The sequence below is a fragment of the Vicia villosa genome, unplaced genomic scaffold, assembly GCF_029867415.1.
Source record: "Vicia villosa cultivar HV-30 ecotype Madison, WI unplaced genomic scaffold, Vvil1.0 ctg.002884F_1_1, whole genome shotgun sequence".
Lineage (NCBI taxonomy): Eukaryota > Viridiplantae > Streptophyta > Magnoliopsida > Fabales > Fabaceae > Vicia > Vicia villosa.
The window spans coordinates 7798-22522 of record NW_026706058.1 but is presented as its reverse complement, the minus strand read 5'-3'; the positions used below and the strand labels follow the sequence as shown (position 1 = coordinate 22522).

At 38.1% G+C, this 14725-nt stretch overlaps 1 protein-coding gene across 1 annotated transcript; it reads right to left on the bottom strand.

Moving 5' to 3' along the window:
- Positions 1-295: 295 nt before the first annotated feature.
- LOC131639996 (uncharacterized) lies at positions 296-2191 on the bottom strand. Its single transcript, XM_058910419.1, has 3 exons — positions 1943-2191; positions 1052-1681; positions 296-967 (listed from the first exon to the last, which is right to left on the bottom strand). Exons 1-3 carry the CDS (start codon positions 2189-2191, stop codon positions 296-298), a joined length of 1551 nt encoding a protein of 516 aa, XP_058766402.1.
- Between the last annotated feature and the right edge of the window lie 12534 nt (positions 2192-14725).

The window sequence follows — 14725 nt, the reverse complement described above, 5'->3', positions numbered from 1 at the left end:
ATATTTGATCTATCACCTCAATGTGTTGACTAGTAGCAACATCATCTTTGTATTTCATGGTGTTTCGCACATCAATTTTCAACTCTTCATCATAAACCTTCAGAGTCATTGTGCCTTCTTCTATATCTATCAAACATCTCCCGGTCTCTAAAAATGGTCTACCCAAAATGATTGGGATCTCTTCATCTTCCGGCATCTCTAAAAAAACAAAGTCCACCGGGAACACAAATTTGTCAATTTTAACAAGAACATCTTCTACGATCCCGTATGGTCTCTTCACAGAATGGTCAGCAAATTAGAGTGTCATTCTTGTATCTTGCACTTTACCTATCCCCAATCTCTTGTAAATGGACAGCGGCATAAGACTCACACTTGCTCCCAGATCAATAAGGGCTTTTTTGAAAGATCTATCCCCAATGGTACAAGGAATAGTCACAGAACCTCGATCCTTCTTCTTCACCGGAATCTTCATACCCTGCAAAATAGCACTACAAGTTTCGGTTAGAATAATCGGATCACGATCGATGGTCCTCTTCTTGGATATAATATCCTTCATGAACTTTGCATAGGTGGGCATTTGCTCTAACGCCTCTAGGAATGGGATATTTAATTCAAGTTTCTTGAACATCTCCAAGAATTTTTCAAAATTTTTCTCATGCTGTCCCTTCTTTTTATTTCTAGTGGGAAAAGGAAGTTTAACAGCCGGTTTTGGCTCAATAATCTTCCCTTTCGTCACCGGTTCTGATATAACCACATCCTCAGCTTCTACCTCATTTTCCTTTATTTCCACATCAACTTCAAGCAACGACTCTTCTTCCTCAACATTTTCCTCCACAACTTCATTGGCTTTACCACTCCTAGTGCTTATAGCACTCACATTAGTATGGTCTTTAGGATTTGTAACCGTGGCACTAGGTAGAGCACCCGATTGTTGAGGATTTGCCATTTGTTGTGCAATTTGACTCATCTGAATTTCAAGATTCTTAATCGATGCACCGGTGTTTCGAAAATTACTTCTTGTTTCTTCTTGAAATTTGGAACTTTGAGCGGCCATCTTTTCAATGGCGATCTCCCAGTCTGCTTTTCTTGGTCCCTGTGGCTGAAATTGTTGTTGTTGTTGCTGGTATGGCTGTTGATATGGTTGTTGCGGTGGGCGATATTGTTGTTGTTGTGGTAGACTTTGATATGGCACAGCTCCTTGTTTAGGAACATTCCCTTGTTGATCTTTCCAGGAGAAATTCAGATGATTTTTCCATCCCGGATTGTAAGTGTTGAAGTAGGGATTGTTCTGCTTCAAAAAATTGATTTCCTCCACCTCTTGAGCTGTTGCCACACAATGCATGGAAAAATGAGGTCCTCCACAAATATGACAATTTACCGTTTGAGTTGGCTGGACTGGTTGAACCTGTGCTACGGTTTGCTTCTCGAGGGCCATTTGTTTCAGTCTTCGTTCAACTTCAGCCGCAATTTGGTCTTCCATCTTAACAACTTGGTTTGACAATTTTAAATCGACTAACCCTTCAGGCTGATTAACATTGCGGTCATATAACTCCAAGTGTTCATTTGCCGCGATAGCATCAATAATCTTCTTGATCTCCGTGGCTGTTTTGAAATTTGTTGAGCCACCGGCAGCTGTGTCAATAAGTTGCTTTGTCTTCAGTTTAAGACCATTCCCAAAATTCTGCATTTGTTCAGTCACATCCATGTTATGAGTGGGACATGCTACCAACAACCGCTTGAACCTCTTATATGCATCTCCGAGTGATTCTCCTTCCTTCTGTTTAAAATTAACTATGTCATATCTTTTTCGAATATACACAGAAGCAGGGAAATACTCATTTAAAAATGTTGTCTCCATTTGTTGCCAAGTGGTGATACTTCCAGCAGGTAAAGAGTAAAACCACTCTTCAGCATCATCTGACAAAGTGAACGGAAACATCACTAGTTTCTTTGCCTCTTCAGAATGCCCCTCTGTTTTTAACGACGTAGTCATGGTGAGAAACCTTTGTAAGTGCTTGTTGGCATCTTCATTAATTCTTCCAGAGAAAGGTTTCTTCTCAAGTTGTCTTATTGTTGCCGGGTGCAACTGAAAGTGGGCAACATCGACCGGTTGATTGACAATAGTCATCCGGCCAGCTGGTGCATTTGCTCCACCATAATCACCTAACAATCTTTCTACGGGAGCTGCCATAGGTTCAGCCTCCGAATCCGAGTGCTCAGAATGAACAGAAAAATTATCCTCGTTATCAGATTCCGAAACTATTAGATTTTCTTCTATCGCTTCCAGTCTCTCTTGTCTTGCTTTTCGAAGTCCAGCTCGCAACGATCATTCTGACTCTGCGTCAAAAAGAATGTCTGCTGAGGCCTTACCTCGCATAAAAAGATTAGACAATTATTAGTAGTTAGCAAATTAAATAACAGAAAATTTAAATTTTAGTTGCAGAGCAACAAAAATCCAATTGAATTATTATTAAACTTATATTTCGGCAGTCCCCGGCAACAGCGCCAAAAACTTGATCGGAAAATTAGCAAGTGTACTATTTTTCACCGATGTAGTTTTAAATAGGGGTTGATACCCAGTATCGAACTCGCGGACTGCGTAGGAAATACAAGTTTTACAATTATTCAATTGAACAAAATATCATGGGGTGTGGTTTTGGTTTGTTTGATTAAGTTAAAAAAAACGATATTTAAAAGAAGTAATAAGTAATACTTGAATTGGCACAAATATGAGAAAATATGCTAAGGTAGATGTATGAACTGCCTTGTAATTCACATAACCGCTATTTTACGAAAAAGTCGTCAATATGATTTAGTATCAATTCTTAATATTAATTTTCCCGAATTCCTTAGCGGAAAATCTATTTGGCAAATAAAATTCAGTTTTAATTCCTTAACAACTAAACTTTTTTACCAAGAACCTTGTGAAAATAACCTAGAATAGATGATCAATACCGTCAAATCCTTATTCCTAAGCAATTTACCGGTAACGTTATTATTCAAAAAGCGTTAAGGTGGTTTTTCCGACCTAACCTTAACCGTAAATCAACATAATATTTTCCAATAGAATGAAGCATGAGACACTTTGAAATTAAACTAAATTCATAGAAAACTTCAAATTCGTAAAGCAACGGTACTTAATTCATTACATAAAAGCGATTCAGGGACATCCCCTTAACATAAATAGGTTTAGCTACTCATAGTAATGAAGAAAAGAACAAAGGTAATTGTAAACATTACAAGAATTTAGGGATTGATTTGATCTCCAATTGCTATTGTTCTTGAAGATCCTCTCCAAACCCTTGTAAGCTCTCCTTTCTCTCTGTAATTTTCTATCTCCAATGATCCAAGATGATCTAAAAACTCCCAAACTAGGACTAAGTAGTGTTAGGTTACATTCCATTTATGTAAAAAGTCGAAAACGCCCTTAATGAGACTTGGACTAATGAAACAGCTTAAAAATTCAATTTCTGGCCGCAACAGCTGACACGGCCGTGTCCCACGACACTGGCGCCCGTGTCAGCCACTGGTTTCTCCTCAAACAGCTTTTTTTCATGCATCAGCTGACACGGCCGTGTCCCACGACACTGGCGACCGTGTCAACCACTGGTTGCTCCCAACAGCTTTGTTTCTTATTTTTCAGCTGACATGGCCATGTCCCACGACACTGGCGCCCGCGTCAGCTTCTTTCTTTGTCTTTTTGGCTTCGTTTTCTTCTGTTCTCGTCCCATTTTTTTGGCGATTCTTTCTTACACCTGAAATAACCAATAACTACCAACAAAGTGATCAAAAATAAATATTCTACTAAAAATTACCACTAACTATTAGATTAACAAAACATGAAATAACTACTTAAAACAACGAACAAACCCTTCACAGTGTTACCGAAATGACTGATTTTCACCAAATAACTTGCGGAGTAGAAGTGAAATTGGTGACCGATCAAGTGGGTTGAAACGTGATGTGGCACAATTCGTGTATGCTTATTTGACTTGTCAGAAGTCGAAAGTCGAGCATCAAAGACCGGCGGGGCTAATGCAATCGTTAGAGATTATTGAGTGGAAGTGGGATATTATATTAATGGATTTTGTGACGAGTTTGCCGAGTACCCTAAAGGGATATGATGCGATTTGGGTGATCGTTGATAAACTGACAAAATCAACTCACTTTATTTCGATAAGTATCAGTTTTCCAGTGTCAAAGTTGGCAGAAATCTATATTCGGGTAATTATGAAGTTGCATGGTGTTCCATCAAGTATTGTATCTGATAGAGATTCGATATTTACGTTGTAGCAACCTGCCCTAAAAATTAGGATTTTAGAGTCGCCACCTATTCTACCAGGGCGAATAGGAAACCCTACGCAGTTAAGAGATTCGCGGTAAGTTATTATATTCGGGTCAAGGGAAGGTGTTAGGCACCCTTAACCCTTTCCTAAGGTTTTGAGTTTAAGGCAAAGTTTTATGGTTAAATGTTAAGGTTTAATAGCTAAGGAAATGAATAGGGCAAAAAGTGAGATTTTGGGGAAGGGGACTCGCCTTGGTTATCCAAGTGCCTACGTACCTCCTTATGGAGGATCAGAGTCTACGTAGTTCGGGGAGGGTTGTACGCCTTAGATTTGATATGGGGTGGTTTGAAGGTATTTTGAATTACCTTAACGTAGTTTTGAAATTCGCAGTTTGCATGGTATTTTGAATTACCTTATCGCAGTTTTGAAAATCCGTAGTTTGGTAGAAATGTGTTTTGATGTGGCGTACAACCCTGATTTTAATGTGTTCTATTAATCACGATGATTAATAGATTTAATCACCATAATTAACAGATTAATAGGAATTGTTAATTATTTTAATCGATTGATTCGATTATCACTATTAGTAAATTGATGTATTCTAATTATTTTATTAATTTATCGTTACTCCTCATAATCAATAGATTTGATTAAAAATGATAACGAATTGATAAAAAAAGAAATGCTAATCATCGTAACCAATAAGATGGTTGAAACCTTTTAGCAAAATAAAACCTTATTTGGATTTAATTAATTAAATAATTGATTATTAACCATCGTGACCGATTAATTCATTCAAAACGAATAATAAATAAAATCCTAATATTTTGGCCAAATGGCCAGTGGGATTGGGCAAACCCTAATACTTTGATAAACCAATCTAGGGTTTTTGTGATTTTTATCAGTTAAAACTGATTAAATAGATTAATCGAAATAATCGAATAATCGGGAAACAATCCTAACCCTAGTTATTAGCCTAATCCTAATTTTATTATCCTAACCCTAATTGCATAAATTAATTAAATTAAACCTAATTAACTAATATTTAATCTAAATATTTAAATAATAAAATAAATAAATAAAAAATGTAAAAAAAAAAACCTGGGCATGATCCTGTGTTGTGCGTTTCTGGATGTCCATGGTAAGCCTCTAGTCCTTGGGCGTTAGATCTAGTCTTGTGTTGAATCTGATGGTGTTGCTACGAGGGCCTATGGTAGGTGAGTGATGGAGGGGAGCACCGGATCAGCCATCAACTAATTTGTAAAAAAAAACACTTCCCCTACTAGGGATCGAACTCGTGCCATAATAGAGTCCCATCTTTCTTCCTTGCCAACTATGCTGAGAGTGATTAGTCATTTATAATATGCACAGAACAAATTATATTGAAAAAACAAAGAATTAATGGGACAGTCAAACAAATATCAACGTGGGACCCAGGGGTTTGCGCGCATCCAATCAGAAGGAGAGAGAGGATCAATCACTGTTTGACTGGCCAACCATTTTCCTTGGACGTGCCATGCCAGCTTTGACTGGTCTGTAGTAAATCAAGCCACCGTCGACGGTGGATCTCTCTTTCCTCTCTGACGAGGAGAATCTTGAATCCTGCGAATGGCCAGCAAAACGAACAAAAAGAAACCCTACCCCCCATAAATTGGGTGCTGCGATCTCAGTGGTGATGTTAGTTTCGACTGAAAGTGGCTGGAAATATGAATACGAAGCAAGAGGTACTCCTTGCCCTAACAATGGCAAGTCGCGATCAGAGCTCTTAAATACCCATGTAATGCATCAAAAATGTCTCATATATATCCATGAACACGACTATGCATAGAAAATGGATTTGTAACGTACGAATTAAGTGATTCGAAGTTTGAAATTACTTACCTCCGGCAAGGACGAATCGTAGGGTTCTGGGCGGTTGCAAGCATGAGTAACTATTGACCTTGGTCCCTGCAGCTCTCAGGAGCACGAAGATGTCTTTGGAAACTCTTGAGAGAGCCTGCAATGTTAAACTCGATGATGTAACTTTGTTCTTGAAATCTTGAAGTGTAAACCCTAAGTTCTATGGCTGCTCTTTCGTCCCCCCCTTGCTGAATGTTTTTAGAATATATATGGATGCATTAGGGTTTCTCTTTGGGCTTAGATATCAAGTTTCAAGAGAGAAAGAATTTTCTTTTGAAAACATCATAAAACTTTCTATTTTGAGATAATCCTTTTTCCAACCAAGTACCCACGAATTTGGACCCTTTTTCCAATGTTATTTGGGTCCCTATTTGATCAAAAACCAAAGTCATATGGATTAATTCAAATATTTTGTAATTCTAACTAATTTATTTAGCTTTTATTTGCATAAAATCCAAAGAAATATGAATAAAGGTTACAAAAATAAATGAATGGATTTATAGGTCCTCATTTAGGCCATGAGTGTGTTTGGAATCAAAATTCTAGGCCCATTAGCCCCAAAACCAAGTTTTGGTCAATTAGGGTTTCATGCATCTCTTGGAAATTGCTCAACTTCAACCATGCGTATCTCTCTAAATTTTAGTCATATGAAGATTTTCTTGATGATTTTAGAAAGCTCAGAGTGTCCTCTAAATGACCCTTTTTGTTTCGTCTCAATTGAAGTTTCCATGCTCATGTTATAGGCTTTTGAAAAAGATGACCTTTTAATGATCTTTTTGGAGGACCTGCAATGTATTGGACCATATCTCTTGAATGAAGCATTTCTAACCTTGGCATATGAGAGACAAAGTTGTAGAGAATCCAATTTCCTTCAGAACAGGCTTTGGTTGGGAAATTTTTGATACTCCATGTGAAAGTTATGGCCAGTTAAAGTACCATTGACTTTTTAGTTAAAAAACCCTAATTTGAACTTTTGACTTTGTACATTTCTGAGTTTTTATTAATGAATCATGATCAACCTTGGAGTATGACATACGTCTATATTCTGGAAGAGTTTCCAAGATGTGTTGGGTTCTAAACTGAAATTGAGTTCATCGTATCATCCACAAACAGATGGGCAGACAGAGAGAACTATTCAATTGTTGGAAGATTTACTGAGAGCTTGTGTGCTTGAACAAGGTGGTTTGTGGGATAGTCATCTTCCGTTGATAGAGTTTACTTTTTTTGACAAAATATAGAGTTTACTTATATCAATAGCTACCATGCTAGTATTGGAATGACGCTTTTTAAAGTGTTATATGGTCGGAAGTGTAGCACTCTGTTTTGTTGGTATGAATCTGGTGAGAGTGTGGTACTTGGACCTGAAATTGTCCAACAGACGACTGAAAAGTGAAGTAAATTTAGGAGAATATGAAAACTTTGCAGAGTAGACAAAAGAACTACCATGACAAAAGAAGAAAGGATCTCAAATTTGAAGAGGGAGATCATGTGTTTTTGAGAGTTACTCTAGTAACTAGTGTTGGATGAGCACTGAAATCAAAGAAACTTACACCTCGGTTTATTGGTCCGTATCATATTTCAAAAAGAGTGGGGTTTTTGCTTATCGGGCGGCCTTGCTTCCTAACCTATCAAATTTGCATGATGTGTTCCATGTTTCGCAACTCTGGAAGTGTATTTCATATCCATCTCATGTGATTCATATGGACGATGTGCAAGTACGAGATAATCTAACTATGGAGACGATGCCTATACGAATAGAAGATCGTGAGGTGAAATCACTAAGAGGCAAAGAGATTGTTTTGGTGAAGGTAGTTTGGACCGGAGCTGCTGGAGAAAGCATGGCATGGGAATTATAGAGAAAGACGCGTGAGTCTTATTCCAAGTTGTTTGTATGAGGTAATTTTCGAGGACGAAAATATTCTAAGTGGGGGAGAGTTGTAACGCCTGATTATTTAATTAATTATTTGTAATTTTGTATGGTGTGTTTGTTGTAACACCCTTCTAAACCCCCGCGGAAATTATTATAATATATAGAGTAAACATGAACAAGGGTGCCACAATTCAAAATAAAAACCAAATTATAAGTCACCTGTTATGCTTTATTAGGAACGATTCATCAAAATAACAAAACTCATGTTCAACACAACTGTGAATACAAGATTACACTCAAAGATGTTTTTGATTTATGGCAAACTCAAATGAGCATCCAAACAACAAGGAGAAATCAGAAAAGTAAAGCATTTGATCACTCATGAAAGCACAAGATGATCTACTATGCATATAAGTCGACTCAACACAAGCTGAACATGAAAAATGCAGAAAATCAGCAGTTAGGTCGACCTACTGTCAACCCAGGTCGACCTAAAATGAAGGAAAATCCATATACCTCTGCTAGGTCGACTCACAGACCATTCAGGTCGACTCAAAATGAAGAAATCTTCATATCAGTCTGTTAGGTCGACCTACATAGCAACTAGGTCGACCTAATCTGAGAAAATGTTCCCAGAACGCACCAGAAGAGGATTCTGGTCGACCTACTCCTTCAACAGGTCGACCTAACTGGGAGCAAAATTCTGCAAGCTCTGTTAGGTCGACCTAAGCACTACAAGTGGTCGACCTAACTGATCAAGAAAGTTCAAAAATCAGTTTTTCTTGGTTCTAACTGTTATGCAATTATATATATTGTGCAAGGGTTAATTATTCAGTAACACCAACGACTGAAAGATACACAAACGCTTCTCATCTTCGTTCTTCATCATCTCCAACACAATTACACATAATCATTCTTGCGTTGCGGGTTAGTGATGAGTTCGATAACGTCCATGGAACGGAATTGAAGATTCCTAGTGGGTGAAGGTTTGTGGGGTTTGTTGGTGAATAAAATCTGCGGGTTTTGTCCTCCACGACGGGTGGTTCTTGGGGGTTTTTATCAAGAGGCTTCATCGAGGATCCGGCTGAGTGTGATGATTGAAGAACTAGGGTTCGAGGGAATTGAAGATTGAAGAACAAGGGTTCGAGGGAATTGAAGACACTGCAGAAAGGGATCAAAGTGAAGCTCTTGGATAACCTTGATCTGGCTCAAGATTAAGGGGGAAGAAGATTCAAAGGATCGACATAATTGGTTTATCGTTTATCGCTTTGTTATCTTCTTTGTATATACTACTTTCAACATTAATGAAAGATTACCCAATTTCAATTTGGAATTGGGGGCAGACGTAGTCGTAGCGAGGACGATCGACGAACTGCCTAAACAAATATCGTGTTCTTGTCGCTTTTACTTTCTCTTTTACTTTCTGTTCATAATTGGTTATAAGTGCAAAATTGATCAACGATTCGAGTGTTAAAATTGTGAATTAAAGTTCTGCACAAACATCACAATTCACCACAACTTGAATCCTATCAATTTGAACGTATCACCAAGTGTTTGTGTTTTTGCTTAATCCAATCTTACTGCATTGCAAATCAAAGTTGTCAATCTAGAAGTTAATTGGATTTCAGTTGTTAAACGTATTGGTTAGCTATCATATTACTTCACCATCAATTCCACTTACTTTTTGGTTTTGAAACACATACGACCTTTGCAATAGCGGTCCAGAATAGACGCAAGTCGATTCAGAACCGCTTTCGCTCAAGTCTGTAGAAAAATCTGTAAAAACTTAGTGAGATCTATTCACCCCCCCCCCCCTCTAGATCTATAGGCCAGCGTCTAACAAGTGGTATCAGAGCCTGGTTGATTCCGTGCTACGTGAAACACTTATTGGAAAGATGGCTTCTGGACCTAAAGGGGCTCATAATAGAGCTCCAGTTTTCAACGGAGAAAACTACGGCTATTGGAAGGATTGTATGTGTGTCCATATCAATGCAATTGATAGGAACATCTGGACAGCTATTGTCAATGGTCCATTTCAGATCACTATGACAAATGCAGCTGGTGCAGTTGTTCCAAAACCAGAAGATACTTGGAATGCTGAAGATGAAAAGAAATATGCATACGATTGGAAAGCGAGAAACATTCTAATCTCAGCTCTAGGAGTTGATGAATACTATCGCGTTTCCCATTGTAGATCAGCTAAAGCTATGTGGGACACATTGCAAGTTGCCCACGAGGGAACGGATGATGTCAAACTAGCTAGGATCAATACGTTAACTCAAGAGTTCGAACTTTTCCACATGGAAGATGGTGAAACCATCGAAAGCATGCAGAAAAGATTCGTGCACCTGAAAAATCAATTAAATTCTCTTGATAGACCTGTTTCCAATGCAGTTGCTACTAACAAAATCTTAAGGTGTTTGAACAGGGAATGGCAGCCCAAAGTTACAGCTATTAAGGAAGCAAATGATCTCAACACTTTAGACATTACCACTCTCTTTGGTAAACTAGAGGAACATGAACAGCATCTTAAATGCCTTGACATGCATGAGAAGAGGACAAAGAAAGAAAAGAACATGGAGAAAGAGGTAGAGAAGAAGTCAATAGCTCTAAAAGCTTCGAGCTCCAAGACCTCAAAACGAGAGCCAAAGGATAGTGACACAAGTGATGACGAAGACTCCGATGATGAGGAAATGGGACTGTTTGTGCGAAGATACAACAAATATCTAAAGAAAAATGGAGCAAAACATTCCGACAAAGGACTGATCAACTATAGAAAGCAATCAAACATGTTCAAACAAGATGACGACAACAAAGGAAAGATCAAAGGTCTTTGCTTCAATTGTGGAAAAGCCGGTCACTACAAACCGGATTGTCCATACCTTAAGAAAGAAAAGGAGAAGAACCAAAGCAAAGGTCATAACAAATCTAAAAGAGCTTACATAGCATGGGAAAGTGATTCATCTAGTGAAGACTCATCAAGCGATGAAGAAGAATCGGTAAACTTATGTCTTACAGCTCATCAACACAAGAAAAAGAAACGTGTAAGTCATCTTAAACCTGAACTTGTAGATAAGGTATCTCATGATCAATTAAAATTAGCTTTTGAAGAACTACATAGAGATGCAATTGAAGCTTTCAAACTTTTGGCCTCAAATAAGAAAATCTTTTCATACCTTGAATCAAAAGTTGAGAAGACCGAAAAGGATATGGAAGCTTTAAAACAATCTATGCTAGACATTCAAAAGGACAAAGTTGAAATAGATCCTACATCATGGTTTGGTTGCGAGACATGTCACATTTGGCAAAAAGAAGTGAGAGATCTAAAAGCCAAGTTAGACAAGGCTCTACAACCAAAAGTGACTTTTGCGGTTGATCCAAATAAGTTCAAAAGATCGTATACTCCTTTATATAGTAAATACACTTTTGTACCAAAAGTATCAACTAGCAAAACTCCATATTCTCATCATATTACCTGTCATTATTGTTGCAAAAAGGGACATACCATTGAAAAATGCAAATTTAGGAGAATTTTAGTTCCTAAAGGAGTATTTCAATGGTTGCCTAAGTGCAACAAATTGTGTACTCACCATCCAGGACCCAATGAAGATTGGGGACCTTCCACTCTAATTTAATCTCGCAGGAAAAGTGTCTTGACATCGCCGAACGGTGGTAGTCCCTTGATAGATGGTGCTCAAGACACATATAGGAAGACATACAAATTTTGGTATGTCATCTATGAAGACAGTTTGAAGAATCATACTTGGCAAAGGAAATGTAGGTGTCCTAGCCATAGCAAATGTATGAGATACATTACAAATACAGATATTCCGAGAAACACATAGGACGCAGTACTTGATGTGCAAATTGGCAAGTTGCATTGCAAAGAGATTTTAAACCTATTCTTAGCAGAATATTGTTTGGGACTATGTCCCGCATCCGGGAGAACATCGAGTAATTGATACTAGATAAGTTTTTCGCAAGAATCAACCTGTGAAACATTCCATCAAAACAATTCATTATCAAATCTAGGAATATGGCACACTGACAAGAAGACTCCACACAATGATGACAAAACACCTACATATTGAGAAAGCGGTAACATGTTTATTGTTCACTTCCAAAAATTTTATTGATGCTATAATATGCTATCAATTAACATGTTTATAGTGACTTCATGTGCTCTTATCTACTCTTCTCAAATACTTATGTATATGTGTTCATCATTTCATTCATAACATACAATGGTTGTGCATTCAAGCAAATGACAAAACAAAAATACATCATATAGAAACATTTCTAAGGCATTTTCATCATTGAAAGCAACTTAGGTCGACCTACCCTGTATTTGAGTCGACCTACATAAGAAGCTTCTTTAGAAAAACCAAAAAGGTCCAGTTGCGTCGACCTACTCACAAATTAGGTCGACCTAATTTGGTCATTTGTATTGTTACTTCTGTTAGGTCGACCCAGCCTCACTTTAGGTCGACCTACTGCGTCAAGTTTTCCAAATTTGGGTCTGTTAGGTCGACCCGACCCACTCTCATTCATTCATAACATTCCATTTGTTCATTCCCTCTCATCCTCATCACATTTGGTACGGCTAACCCTAACTCCTCAAACTCAAAAACTGTTCAAAATCATCCTTCTTACACAAAATCATCAACAACTATGCCTCCAAAATCAAGAAAGGGAAAGGAAGTTGCATCTGGATCATCCTCACAACCGGTAAGTGCTGTAGCCCTTGTTCACCCTGATTGTAGAGATAATTTTGAAAAATGGCAAATGAAAAGGAAGGTAGTGAAGCAGTACATCTTCAATCAACATGTTGCTAAAAATATGCATATTCCTGAAGTTGTGAGTCTTATTGAGCATCAAAATGCTCATCCCCTTTTGGAATGTGCCACACCATACTATGAGAACACTGTTAGGGCATTCTATGCAGGGTTCACAAGAGAGGCAGGCTGTAATTTTAGGTTTAAGATGGGGTCAAGATCTCATATCGTTGACAAACGTGCTTGGATCAGTATCTTTGGTCTCAACATTGTAGGCGATGAATTACGTATAGAAGACGGGGACGTACCGGGAGTCTATGATCATGTGGCCTACATGAAGTCTATCCTCAAAGATCCTTCCGTCTTTGACAGACCTAATGAAACAATAACAGCCGGTCACCTGAAGAGAGATCCTAGGCTTCTAAATTGGGTCATCTCAAGAGTCATTCGACCACGAGCAGGCGGATTTTCCAGAATTGAAAGGAATGAGATTATGTTGATGTACTTGATTCAAAACAGAACACGTGTGCACTGGCCACACTTTCTAACTGCTAAGTTTGAGGAAGTAAAGCAGAAGACTACTGCTCTTTGTTATGGCTCGATCATAGAAACAATTGTGAACCATTTCGGCATGAAGCTCGATGGATTATCATACATTAGCATGAAACAGAACTAGGACTTTTCCCAAACAACCTTAACTCTCATGGGATATCATTGGGATCCAAATAGGGAAACCTATTATCTCATTCAAAAGGGGACCGGAAAAATCATCTACAACTATGATGATCCTACAGAATTTGGTCACAATGCAGAAAATGAAGAAGAAGGAAATGATCAAGAAATAGCAAATGATGAGGATCATACCATGGAAGATGCAGCTCATGACACGGATGCAAATTGGAGATATGTTCCGCCACAACAAGAGGATATCCCTTGGGGATACACAGCTCCACCTCCTCCTGATCAATCCAACATAATATCTATGCTTGAAGCTATGCAACTTCAACAACAGCAGAATTTTGAAACTCAACAGCTTCAATTTCAAACAATGCAGCAGCTTCAACAAGAGAGATATGAGGAACAACAACGTCAATATCAATCGTTGTACGGCTTGGTCCAGGAACAAAAGAACGATTTTGAGACGTTTGCATCCAACTCTGTATTGAGGCAGAATCAGTTTGAAGAAACGGCATTGCATCGCCATGCTAACATAAGCCAAAGCTTCAATACTCTCAACATGTCTGTGCTGGATTTGTTGGAACAGGTTGAAGAAGATCGACCTCACACATTTCAAAGAGGAAGAGGAAGAAGGGGCAGGCGTTAGGACATAGCCTTATCATGTCATCATTTCATTGCATTTCATGCCATTAAGTTTTTGTTTTGTTGTTAAAACATTATATGATGTAGTACTTTGTGTTGCCTTTTATTAATATCTTGGACTACTATGTATGTTGTTGGTTTTCTTTAAAACATGTTTAGTTCTTCTGATTTCACCATTTACATGTTATCTATCTCTATGACTACCGGTATTCTTTATTTCTCTTGTTACTCTCCTACTCTGTTTTCTTGTTTCTCTTTTTGATGTTGTCAAAGGGGGAGATAAATACAATAGATGTTGAGTGTACGGGGGAGCTTTGTGAAGAGATTGCTCGGTTGTGAAGTAGATGCTGGATGTATGGGGGAGCCTTGTTGAGTCTTCATCACTTACTACCAAAGCTTTTGACTATTGGTTTGCCATCATCAAAAAGGGGGAGTTTGTGAATACAAGATTACACTCAAAGATGTTTTTGATTTATGGCAAACTCAAATGAGCATCCAAACAACAAGGAGAAATCAGAAAAGTAAAGCATTTGATCACTCATTGTGGACCTCCGATTTTTTTTAATACCGGGCCA